Genomic DNA, 14,005 nt, shown 5'->3' with positions numbered 1-14,005 from the left:
ATTCCTCTAATAATTTCCTGTGCATATCAAGAATATGAACATCATGTTCCACATCATCAAATCCGTTACTCCTGTCAAACTCACAAGAATTATTAGAATCAACATAAGAAGAGAATGGAGTAGGATAACAACACTTAGGGACAATTATTCCAATTATCACCACAAATAGTACAAGATTGAGATGGTGCACACAACTCGGTCCTGAGAATATTTTTACAATATTGCCACAAGTGGGGTCCTTTACAATATGGACAAGGATCACAAAAATAAGAATACTTACTATCCCACCACTTTTCGTTCAAAGATATCATGTAAAAAAAAAATGTATTACTAACTACCCTAAACTAAAATTAAAAACTTAAATAGATAAAAAATAAAAATCTAATCTAGAAGAATAGTTAATTTCTAAGTCCCCGGCAACATCGCCAAAAACTTGTTGCTCCCAAACGCACACGCAAGTATACGTGGTCGACAAGTAATATAGGATTGTAAGTCCAGATATCGTACCCATAGGGACTTGTGATTAACTATAAACTAAATTAAACCAAATAATTAATCTATTCAAGCGAATCCTAACGTATGAATATTTAACTAAAATTAATCTAGAGTAACAATTTAAGAGATTAAAGAAAACAACGACAAGCTTAAAGACGAATTCAATGTGAGTGAATATTCTAGAGCTATGGGTTAGCTAACAATCCCATTGAGTTTTTCACTTAAATCGGCTAATTAATTTATCTGGTTTATTGGTTGACAGGGTTAATATTGCTCGTAGCCTTCTCCCGAAGTACTACTCGTCTATTCAAGCTAATCTAACGCCTATATTCCTATGGAATTAGAATTAACAATAACGCATTAATAATTCCTGTATAGTAACCAAACAAGGCAATTAGGTATATTCCTATCCTAATCGCAAATCCTCCCCCCACTCAGAGTTAAGATCTTGCTCTACTCAATCTTATATGCAATCTAGAATTCCCTCTCCCGAGTTCAATCCTAGATTCGTAGATAGTATTCAATTGGTGATCAAGCAATCAAATAATTAAGCGCAAGATTGAATAAATAAACCAATATGATAAAATAATAAGAACAATTCAAGGTTCAAACTATAACGTTCATGAAACACCCAAAACTCTAGAGCTAATAAACTATAAGATTAAAAGAAAAGAAGAAAAGAAAAACTAGTTAGAAGCCTCCTCCAAGCCTGATGTTCTTGCCTCCGGTCGCCAAACTCCCTTAAAAAAGGTATTTAATGACTATTTATATATGTAGAGAAGAAACCTAGATGAAATAACCAAGTCCAAAATAAAAAAGGAGACGAAATAGGCTTTTAAATTTCGTAACACCCTCGCTATAAGCCTCACGCCGCGACTTCTGTCGCGAGCTTCATCTCGCTGTAACCCTGGCCTCGCGAGCTCTGTAGCGCGCCTCCTCTCGCTGTAGGCCTCGCGGCGCACGCTCAAACGTGAGATAAATACCTCGCCTCGCCTGCTCTAACGCGAGCAACATGGCTCGCTTCGCATGACTTCTTTCTGCTTCACTTTTGAGTTGCTTTGTCTACTTCCCAATGTCACGTTTTGTCATTCTTTTTTCAATTGACTTTTGTCTTCTTTTGTAATATCACTTTACTCATTGTATATCCAATTATTAAATGATCATAATTCCACTCTTGTAGTGTATAAAATACACGTAAAATATTTACTTTTTTTCCAATTTCGTCTTCAACGTACCTACATATAAAATAAACTCAATTAAGCACAAATAAAGCCCCAAGATGTAAAGTAAGTAATGCACTAAAAATATAAAATTATAGTCAAACATCACTGCTCATCAATCTCAAAATCCTCATCGGGAAGTCATTCATCAATCTCACGATCCTCATCTGGAAGTCTACCAATAACATTCCAAGTTCGGCTATATGTCCACCAGAAATACCAGCAGTGCAAATGACAGAAATCATTTTAAAGAGGAAATATTGGTTCTAGAAAAGTAAAGAATCTTGCAAATGACATTAAAGAAAAAACAAATGGTGGCCTCGGTGACCATGAATATAGCTGTTTGCCCTTCTCTCTGACTAATCTGTAGATGTAGATTGTCTTACTCTAGTGCTTACATAATTTTTTGACCATTCATTTACAGAGCATAAGAACAATCAGTAAGTATATCGAAGCCTTAGATTTACGGAGGATATCCATGATTTGATTTGAGTTATTTTTGGTGTAAAGAAGTTTTACATTAAGATTTACTACCACCACCACGAGCCCCATACTCTTCTAAGAACAAACATATTGGGAATATTGCCGATGGTGGCGGTAATGGTGGCAATCGTGGTGGAGATGAAGAGAATTTTAATGGTGAAAAAAACAATACAAGGGAGGGGTACAATTGCTTAGGGGCGCTGAGGTGGCATGCCATGTGGCACCCACCTTATCAAATATTAGTGCAACGTAGGATTGGATGTCCACCTTGTGAGCACCTAATTTTTATCATATTTAGATTTTTATCACCTTTTAGTGTTTAAATATTTGTTAAGTTTAATCTTGATATTTTAGTATTTATTTTACTTTTTAGTAGGTTTATTTGATAAAATTAAAAATCATACAAAAAGTATCACATTTTAGATAATAGTTGTGTTTTATGTGCAAAAAAAAAAAAAAAAAATTAAAATAAAGAAATTCACAAAAATATGTTTTTCGTCTAATTTTGGTAAGACTAGCTATTTTATAACTTTTTCCTTAATAGTTTCTTGTATTTTTTTTTAATTTTTAATATTAGTGTAGTATTTTTAATTTTAGATTAGCTTTAAAAAGAAAATACAAAAAGACAAGGAAGAAGGACTGATCGTAAATACTAAATGACTTTATTTTTAAGTCACACAACCCAAAGACGAATAAGAATTCATATATATGGACATATATTTAAGAAAGCCGACAAAGTGACATATATAGATGTCGAATACCCTTTTTAACCGAACGAGTGGAATATCAACCTAATAGCATCATGAAAATACTTCTGCTACGATACCAATGCCTTTAAAAGAAGGTCTTTCTAGCAACAGAATAGTAAAATATAACATTTGGCGTCTTAGGAATTTCCCAAAATTTGTGCTAAAAGGAAGGACAAAGCTTAGCCTTAACATACCTCTCCAACGAACGTCCGAATGCCTGTGGTTCCTTCACGAAAGTCATTCCTTACGTCCTAAGCTTCGAAACCACTATATATATGCAGCTTATACGTACCTATAAATAGTTCATAAATGAGTTTAAATCAGCAGATTTGCCATATAACCCCAATTTGACGAAACGCCCGTAGAACTTTGTAAAAACGATCATAAAAGAGTCCCAAGATGATTACCTTGGTAAACCAAGTATAAATCCCGAATAACCAACAAGAGCAACAATTTCCTATCTTCCAAAAATAGCTCCAAACACAGCTAATAGAAGGGGAAAACGATTGCAAAGCGTAGAGATTGCGCTTCTAGGCACGGGGGCAAACTTTAACGATAGAAATCGTTAAAAATGCACCTTAATCACTCAAGAATACCATGAAACCCTCTCTTAAGCTTTCTCACTGTTTTGGGACGAAGATGAAATGTTTTGGGGTCTTAAAAGTCGGATTTTCCGACTTATACCACTTGTTTGACCCGGCCCGGTTCGCGACCCGATTTCAGTCCGGACAGTCCGCGGTAAAACAGTCATAACTCTTTACTCCAATGTCGGTTTGGTGTGAGATTTCTTTGGTTGCAAACTAGATTCGTAGACCTTCGATTTGATAGGTTGTGGGTCCCATAACTCGTTATATATTGGGAGAAATAATCTAATACATTTGACACAAAGTTTAGAAAATTTATTAGAGAAATTTACGATAACTTTTGCCGACCTTTATTTCGCAACTTGCTTGACTCCAAAACTTAACATGTGACCAGTGTGATATTATAATACGTCATAACACATTATTCTTTAGTATATTATACGCTTATAGTCTTATCCCACAGGTGCAAGTTAACTTAAACCTTCCAAACACGCGGGGTGCTACCCGAGCCATTTCTTTAACCATGAACCTTTGTTTAAGAGATTCCTTTGACTTAAAGCTTTAGTTTAGTTCCTTGATATTACCACACATTTTCAGTCTTATTCTCCCAATGTGCTATACCCAATCATATATACCTAATATAACTACGCCACGTTACGTATATTACGTAAGAGAAGAGAGTTTAATCTGTTATTAGGTTGGTGTGCGGTTTACAAATTATTAAATCTCGGTGTTCGGTGCGGTTTACGGTTTTGGTACCTCGGTTGTTCGATTAACCGAAAAAACCTAACTATGCTCTATGTTCTGAAAACTACGTATTATGGGCTGGAACTAATGGACTCCTGAAAGCCCAATTTGGAAAGCCCAATTTGGAGTTTGGACCTAGTGGCCCTATTATCAATTATCATTTACAAATAAAATAAAAAGTAAATAAGTAAATAGTCTTTACTCTTTAATATTATCGAAGACCAATAGTCCAACACCCCTAATTTCATAAGATTTTTCATTTTAGAATTTAGGATTATTTCACTTTACTCTTCTGCGACTGGTGACTACTGCTGGTCATCCGAGTGACCGAGTCCGACTGCCGTCGCTCTTATTCTCTTCCGAGTTTCGACTGTCGCTGATCCGCCGGCCTTCACTGTTACTCCGCTGGCCACTACTTAGTCTGCTCTTCGCCAATCCCCTGCTTCTTTTCTTCTTCAAGTGTTTTTTTTTTTTTTTTTTTTTTTTTGCTTTTTGGCTTTTTGCTTTCTTTGTTGTAAGATATTTTTTGGCTTTTTTCTTACTACTTACTCGTGTTATCTGGAAATTGCAATTCTACTGAAGGAGTGAAGGTGCACATCCTTAATGTTTCAGTTCACTGAAGGTGCATGTCCTTAAGAAAATAGTGCAGCCCGTCCTTTTTATTTTTTTTCTTGAGTGAAGCTTTTTTATTTTAGAAGCAAATACATTAGCTATTTTTTTGTTAAGCTAGTTTCAATCCAAAATGACCATGTAAAAAGGTTTGTTGGGTCATAAAATATAAGGTTAGCAGCAGTGGTTGGAGCCAATTATTTTACAAAGGTGATTTAAATTTTAAAATATAAAGAAGATTGCCCATGACATATGGTAATTAATCTATGCTTAATGTTGATAAACTAGGACAATAACCGACCGAACAAAAATCGAAAACCAACCGAACCGTAGTTTCAAATACCGAACCAACCGAAGTTATATTGGTTCGGTTATCGGTGCACCAAATCAATAACCGAATACCGAACAAACTGAACCGAACTTCTTGCAAACCGCACCGCACCGGCCGATGCCAACCCCTATCCCCCCCCCCCCCCCGAAAAACAAATTACATTTTTTTGTATTTTAAATTTTCTTTTTTTTCATTGTTTTCATTTTTTGCACCACCCCAACCCCCTCAACCTCACCCACCCCCTCGGCAAAATTTGTTTTATATATATATTTTCAGTTCTGATTTTTTCATTTTTCAGTTTACATGTTCGAAATTTTACGATTTCCAAAGTTATGAGTTTGGAGGTTTATGTGTTTGGAAGTTTGCGAGTATAGAAATTATAGAGTTTACAAGTTCGAAAGTTTGGCGGTTCAGAAGTTTATGTAATTTGTGGGTTCGGAAGGTGGTTGGTTCGAAAGTTTATGGCTTCATGTTTATTGTATCTAAATTATTTATGAATACTCTTGAGAAGTTATTTTCCTTAATTTGCATATCAAACACCGAAAAGTGAGTAAGATTACTACTTGTTTTCCAAGAAAATATTTTCCGTTATACCAAACACACCCTAAAGTGAACAAAGAAATAACCTAGCAAAAAAGGACCAAATGTTAGAATCTGGTCCAAATTAAAAGCCTTAAAAAGAAAAATTTACTATCATAATAAAATGTATGTGAAGAGAGTAAATGAAACTAAGAATTCATATATGAATGACCTTGATTGAAAAACAATTTATTTGGGATTCAACCTTGAAATTGAGGTTATTTTTTACCAATAACACTAAGGGTGTGTTTGGTATAAAGGAAAATATTTTTTAATTTTCTCATTTTTGGTTGGTTTAAATGTTTTAGAAAATATTTTCCTCATGAACTCATTTTCCTCTAATTGGAGGAAAATATTTTCCCTATTAATAAGAGAAGAAAATATTTTTCAAAACTCCTTCTCAACCTTCCCCACCCTATTCCCCATCCCCAACAACCCACTTCCATACCCCACCACCACCCACCCCCACCCCAAACCCCCGCCCCACCCCCACCTACCCACCCCATCCCCTCCACCTCACTCCCACCCTAAATAAAAATATTATTAATAGTACTTTCTTTGTATGTTATAGATAGATTTTTTTTCATTTCAATAAAATGAGTATTTTCTTTTCATGAATGTAGAAAATGTATTTTCTTTTATTTCAATAAAATGAATAATTTTTCTTTTTTAACTAAAAAAAGAGTATTCTCTTTCTAGATATGGAGCACAAATTACGACGTTATTTTTGCGTAAAAAAGTAAAGCATCACATTAGTTCCTTTGGGTTTGTGTGAATTTTTAGAGACTTGGGGGGAGGGGGGGGGAGGAGAGTAGCATAATAAAATATTTTGTACTCCCTAACCAAATACTAAAAAATATTTTTCACTCACCAACCAAACAAGGGAAAATAAGTGATAAAACCACTCATTTTCCATGAAAACATTTTCTAGGAAAACATTTTCCTTTCATACCAAACACACCCTAAAATCAATATATTCCACTGTTTTTTGTAATGTAATAAGTAACAAGTCGAATTACTTTATCAAATTTCCTAGGGAGTCAAATAAATAGCAATGTTAAATAAGGAAAGCCAGATGGTATATACATAGACCTATAAATAGCATTGGCTTGATAAGACAATGTTAAATGCAATTGATCTCAGTTGAAGTATTTGAACTTGGAGAGCATCAATTCAATCTTATGCAGAAGTCTAGTTGCTTCTTTTTCTCCAGATGCAAATGGATTGGTCCATTCCTGATAATGGTGAAGGCTGCCTGTGAAATCTGTGAAGAGCCCATCGACGCCTATCTTGTTTATCCAGTAGTCATACTCATTGTACGGATCTTCACTGAAGTTGAAGTGTAAGAATTTGTTCTCATTCCGGAAAGTGTATGGATGAACCTGGATTTGTTATTGAAACTCAGAGGACGAACGTGTAAGGAATGAAGATGAATTGCAAGATAGGAAAGAGAACAACAACAACCCAGTGTATTCCCACAAATGGGGTATGGGGAAGGTAGAATGTACGCAGCCTTACCCTTATCCTAGAAGGGAGAAGAACGTTGTTTCCAATAGATCCTCAAATAAAGAAAAGATGAAAAGAAGCACCGATAGTAATAGAAGATAGGAAAGAGAACAAGAAAGACTTATTTTGTGGAACCAACTCAACAATCCAAAGAAAGCACACAACATGCATTCCAATTCAAAACACTTTATATAAGATGTATACTTATTTTGTTTCCCTTCATTTAAAAGTAATCTAATCTTAGTTCACAATAAAATCAATAACTGTGGAAAGAGATCTATGAAAGGAATAATAAAGCACCGATTAACTTCACATGTCAACAATATCCGAGAAAAAAAATGATTGATCACATACCTGTAGATTATGGGCATGTGCTCTTGCTACGAGATCAGAAGGTGTTTGCAGATAATTGCTAGAAACAGGAATTATGTTGTCCTTCCAAGGCCCAATCCCCACCACATATTCCTTGATGAAGTCGAGATAACTGTCTGAAGTAATCTCCCAATATGACTGAAATGTAAAAAAAAAAAAAGATCACTAATTTTCTTAGTAATAGCAAAATGGTGTGACAAACAGATTTCTCCAGGGACAATGTTGCGCAGACTCTCCAAAATGCCGCCACACCAGTGTCGGATCCTCAAAAATTGCACTACTTTTGGAGAATCCGACACACACCCGGCAACATTTTCGAAGAGTCCGAGCAACATAGTCTAGGGAATATTTTCAACATGCTACGTCCCCGAAAAGAGAATGCATGTTAGAATGTAGGTTCATTTCTTAATCAGGAGAGAGTAAACTTCTATTATTTATCAAGGCTGTAGAATGTACCTGTTAACCTTTAAACTTTAAAACAAGAATCTTTTAATATTAAATGCTTTCTACAAATCTTTACCACGTCTACATATAGACTGCAGATGATAGTAGGCATTTTTATCGAAGTCCCAAATGTAAACGGGTTTCCTTTTTGTATGTGCTTCTAAATTGTGGGTAAAAGCTCCCCCCCCCCCCCCCCCCGCTTTTTTCCCCCCCCCCCAAAAAAAAAATAAATAAATAAATAAAGATAGTCAATATCTTTGTCACATACAGTGCTAACTAGGTGCGGGGGAATGAAAACCTGATTGGTGTCTTGTGTTGGCATATTCACGTCATCAATGAGGAAGATCTTAGGCAGATCTGTTTGATTTGATATGTAAATTAGTGACGTTGGAGCAAAAGATTGAATGAATGCAGGCTGCTTTAACCATTGCTTTGACATATATGAACCTCTGTATCCATACTTCTTCAGCGTCTCAACAAACTTGTCCTCGAATCTCTTATCGCCTGGCCATTTAACCTGTTGGAACCTGCTGTTAGCGTATAAGATAACTGAAAGTAACACATAAGGATACCGGTTTTAAAATTGAGAATAACATATAAAGGTATCAACTGATTTTCCGGCAAAACATACTTTGCGATAAAAATAAGTTTCCCCTATTTTGTAGCAGAAAGGGAAAGAACTCGCCTGTTGGTTGATAAAGACTGGATTTTTTATCTCTGGATATATTCCAACTACTCTATGGGCATCCAATGCAATTGAGATGAACTCATCAAAAGTAATAATAGAAAATTCTCCTGCATGTTAAATTGACAATAAAGACGGTGAAAAATATTGGAGGCAATGGGATGCGTTTTTCTGAAAAACTATAGCAGGAATATGCATGTTATTATTGGGAAAGGTCAATCAAAGCAACATTTTGGCTCATGTTACATATTTCAAATAGCATACATTTTCCCTATCTTATTTTCTATGCACTAATCACATATCTTCAGTAAAGAAGTGCAAACCCATGGTCAGACTATGAAAATATTTTTCTACATAACATTTGTTACCAGCACAACATTTAGAGAAAAGGTCACATCATATTTTACAGGAACCTTAGAAAACTAACCATTATATTGCTGATCTCTGAAAGGATATCTTTGCTTTACTCGCAGAAGCTTCAATTCTTCAAGGGTGAAATCAACTGCATATTGGTACAAGAAATTACTAACAGACGAAGTAATCATACATATCATATCAGTAAATAAATAGTATACAACCTGGAAGTACATACTTATTTACATTTTCTAATACACATGGTTTAAATTAAGAAAATGAAGCTGACACGAAATGACAGCAGAAGGACCAAATGTATTATCGACTTGAAAAAAACAGAAGTTAGCACGAGTGATATTGTAACATCCGTACCGAGAAAAAATCCAGTAGTGTTGACCCCTTGAACCTCATAGGTCCTCTTCCGATTAGCAAACTCCTTGTGATTTGTTATATCAGTTGTATCGTCGAGGGTGACATCATGGAAGCATATAAGAGCACCGTCTTTAGATGCTAAAATATCTGTCTCGATGAAATCAGTACCCTCTTCAATAGCTCTCTGCATAATACTAAAGTTTCAGGAGCATATTTTGCAGTTTATCTAGAAAAACAGACTGCTTCTATTTAGCATCATTTATTGCAAGCAGAAAGGTGTTATTACAAAGAGTAAAAAGCATTTCCCCGACAACTGTTGGCAGTATTTACCAATTTCATTATCAACCATGTGGCCTTAAGTGAAGCTTTGTTATTGGAGACTAGATCCGGTTCCTACTTGCTACTTTCAGAAACCGGATTGTTTTAAAAACTATATAACGATTCTGTTACAGACATACCATGTATGCTGCTGCAGTTTCTTCAGGAATTTCTCCATTTGAACCTCGGTGTGCAATGTTGTACGCTCGAAATGTTTGTAAAGGCTGTTTATTTCTATCATTTCTTCTGCCAGGAAGTGGGTAGAGAGGTCTCGCCGAGCATCCAACAAAAAGTAGCAGAAAAATATAAGGGACAACACCTGCAAAGTACATTGAGAAAGAGGTAATATTCTGTGCATACACGCAGACAATTATACTCACCTATGCTTGTCTGTCTACGGTCAACGGTTTCACACGCAAACACATGGTATATGTAATGGTGCATGTATGGTTAGAGATCAGTATATACATGAATGCATGTAATTGATATCAGCAATTGATCAACTCTGTTAATCAAATTTATTGCGGCTTGAGAAAAGTTATAACCTCATATCTTTCAATCTTAAACATGGAAAACTTTTGGAAATTAACAAGCTGGATTACTCACGCAACAACAGCTGTGCCTCCGTATCAAAACTAGGATCATTTAGCACTTATATAAGCAGTCAATTCACATTCTTTAGCAACAAGCAGCACGATAAACGTGTGAAGTATGTACATTTAACAACCAACCATTCGGTCAGCCAAAGAATAACTGAATAGTATTTGCAGCTCAAGGATATCTAAACATATCATAACAATGCTATGTATTATTAGAGAAGAACTGCAAAACATCATTTGTGGTCCTATGGTTGGGAAACAAAGGAGACTACAAATTCACCTAACATCACATGATATTAATGGGAAAAAAGAGAGCCAACAAAACTATTCAGATCGAACAGTTTCTACTCTGAATGCTAACACCTTTCTGCGGTTTGTGGCACCAAATTGACCTACAAAGTGCTGTACAAACCGAATTCAGTAACCCCTAGTTAGCATGTAAAATTCTAAAGTTACATAAGATTTTTCACCAGTAAAAGATACTAACTGATTTCATAGGTGTAAACTATACTGCATTTATGAGATGCGAGCAAGCTTTAACATACTTATCTTCTTGTATCAGTACCACTCCTCCCCATAACAAATATTGTTAATGATATCACAACAAGTTACTTTAGATATAAAAATAAATGCAAAGACAGCTGCATATAACTCGTTCTTATCCGGGAAAGTTTTCACAAGATTTGGTAATTACCAGACAAAGCACACAGGTAAAGCTCTTGACAAACTTTTCAACCTTCCCATTTACTCAAAAGTGGATTATGCAGATATCATCAACTGAATGCAGATTTTCTATGACTTATTGTCACAGTACATTATTTAAACCTCCTAATAATTTTAATTTGATTAGTAAACTTCCTAGCTGCAACATATTGGATTTGATCCAATGCAACTGATTTAGTGCACTTTGGAAACAGTCAAACAGGGATTAATTTATTAATCCAAGATTTGACCCCACAGAGTACTTAAAACCCATGAAGCAACCAACTGTCAATATGAATTCACTTAATGCAGCTGCTATATTCTAAAAGGTGTCCTAGATATACAAAATCTAAGCTGAAAAATACATTTTTTCAAGAACCAAATTACAACAACAACAACAACAACAACAACAACCATATGGAAACTAAATCTCATTTTGAAAATATTATAACATATACACATTAATTCGACCATATGGAAACTAAATCCATTTCTGCTCTATTTGATTCAAATACTATATACAACAAATACTAACAAAAAAGAAAATTACAGAGACAAAATCTCATTTTTTTGCAAGAATTGCCAAAGGGGGTTTGTAATGCTTACTTGGTGAAACCATGGAGATTGTCCCTTAAGAATTTTCCAAAGAATTGCCAACTTGTTTCAGAGATAAGTCCTACACAAGATTGAAGTTTTATTGACGTATTTTGCAGATTCGTTGCCGTGGATTAACCAGTAATTCCAAAGAATATTCTTAAAATTGGATTTTCAAATCCCAGACGTGTTAAGGTTACATAAATGCTTCACTTAAAAAATGACAGTTTAATGAGAAAAAAATAAGATTTAGATCTACGGTTAATATGATTCCTCAAGATGACTGGCATGTCAGTGTAATTGAGATCACATTTAATTTGATGGGTTGGCAACTGACAATGGGAATCGTGAACAAAGCGACGACTTACCTGATTGAGATGATGATAAGTCCAATAATGATTGGCATAAACAATATCGTTTCGTTTTAAAATAGTCCAATCAATTCCAACCTTAGGTTTCTAAACGAAAACTTATTCATCTATTTGCTTTCCATTTTTTGCGACCAGTTTGATTCGACTTAGAATTTAAGATTTTTTTTCTTCAAATATGTGTCTAAAATAAGTTATGAATATTTTTATGGTCATGGAAAATCTCATTAAAGATAAAATAAAAGATTTAAAATTAAATTATTTTTAAATATAAAAATATATAATATTATTTTTAGGATTAACTAAAAAAAGTACATAAACTAAATTGGGACGAAGAGAGTAAAAGAAAGCTAGGCAAATGCATAAGAAAAGAACTTAATTCCAAGAAAGCTTCAGTATTTAAGAAGGGGAAAAGAGCTTCAATAATAATATAATAATAATAATAATCATAATATAGTATTTAAGAACGTCGCACTCGCATCGTGAGTTAAACTTCGTTGTACCCTTGAGCAGGGGTGGTAGGGAGTTAACCTAAACCTCCTTCTCCGAAAAATTACACTGTACATATAAGGTAAAATTTGTTTTATATTTTTATATATTATATTTTGAATCCCTTGTCACTGCCCAAAAGTATAATTTAGTTGTCAAGGATGTTTAAAACCTTTGTGAGCTTGCTGGTTCAATTCTCATTGGCCATAATTTTTTCTTTTTTGAACCCCTTGGCTGAAATAAGTTTTTCTTTTTTGAACCCCTTGGCTGAAATAATTTTTTCTTTTTTCGCGCCACTGCCCTTGAGTAGTGTAGTATTGTAGTTTGACAAAAAAGATTTATGTACTATTCCTAAATCCTAATCTTATATGCAAGTCTAGACTCTACTCAAAATCTTTGACTAATACTAGGGCTGCTTATCGGGCGGATTGGGCGGTTAATTACTTTTAACGGTTTGGCTTAACGGTTATCGGCTTTTAAATGTATTAATCCGCTAGCCACCAGATAAGATATCGGGCGGATTGGTATCGGTTTAGCTCTTATCGGGCGGTTTATCGGCCTAATTAAATCTATATTGCGTGCATTAATTGTTTGTTGACCGCCTAGCATACAAATTCATAATAGAAAATTACACATTGAGTCCCGACAAACATGTCTGCTAACGCCTACATAAGAATGATGTAGTGTGTCATGTGTTGTAGAGTGAAAAAAGTAGAACACATTGTAGGCTAGATTACATCCCAAAGCAGACCACATATGAGTCCAGACATACATGTATGTTAATGCCTACCATTAAATCCCCAAGCAGACTACATTACATGAGTCCAGACATACATATGTCTGTTAACGCCTAGCATACAAATTCAGAATAGGAAATTTCAGTCTATATTCAAAGTGAGCCCAGGATACATATTTCAAAATGATTAATCCATAAGTGAGCAGAATACACAGAAATGTTTGGTCTGCAGCTAACGCCTAACAGAGCTTGAATTTATGCAGCTTCAAAGTTCAAACAACAACTTCAAATTTCTAACTTAAACTCTCAACCAGGCATTTCACGCTATATCATTAACCATACAAACAACACCGAGCAAAAGGCAGTTATGTATAGAAATAGGTATGGATTATAAGTAGTAAACAATTTACCGGAAACGCAGATGCGCTATTTCCCCGAACATAATTCAAGACAGTACTATCATCAATATTGTGGGATAAAAGTTGTGGCAACAACACTGTTGTTCTTCTATTAAACATAGACAACAGGCATTAGTTTTAAAAAACAAAAGCAGAGATGAACCATAGACAGCAGCTTAAACAATCTTATAGTAGGGTGGGAGAATAAGCTAAGCAAATAGCTGGAAGAAGTGGAAGAGTTTTTGATATTTAATATATATATGGATAAAAA

At 34.8% G+C, this 14,005-nt stretch overlaps 1 protein-coding gene across 1 annotated transcript; it reads right to left on the bottom strand.

The window, feature by feature from the left end:
- Positions 1-6,720: 6,720 nt before the first annotated feature.
- Positions 6,721-12,257, bottom strand: LOC107791195 (glycerophosphodiester phosphodiesterase GDPD6). The gene is made up of 9 exons (XM_016613214.2): positions 12,112-12,257; positions 11,756-11,825; positions 9,989-10,167; positions 9,531-9,714; positions 9,232-9,306; positions 8,805-8,914; positions 8,418-8,636; positions 7,658-7,813; positions 6,721-7,179 (listed from the first exon to the last, which is right to left on the bottom strand). Exons 2-9 carry the CDS (start codon positions 11,766-11,768, stop codon positions 6,937-6,939), a joined length of 1,179 nt encoding a protein of 392 aa, XP_016468700.1. The 5' UTR covers positions 11,769-11,825; positions 12,112-12,257; the 3' UTR covers positions 6,721-6,936.
- Between the last annotated feature and the right edge of the window lie 1,748 nt (positions 12,258-14,005).

Source organism: Nicotiana tabacum, chromosome 22, assembly GCF_000715075.1.
Source record: "Nicotiana tabacum cultivar K326 chromosome 22, ASM71507v2, whole genome shotgun sequence".
NCBI lineage: Eukaryota > Viridiplantae > Streptophyta > Magnoliopsida > Solanales > Solanaceae > Nicotiana > Nicotiana tabacum.
The sequence above is the reverse complement of the archived record's forward strand: the minus strand, read 5'-3'. Positions and strand labels throughout refer to the sequence as shown.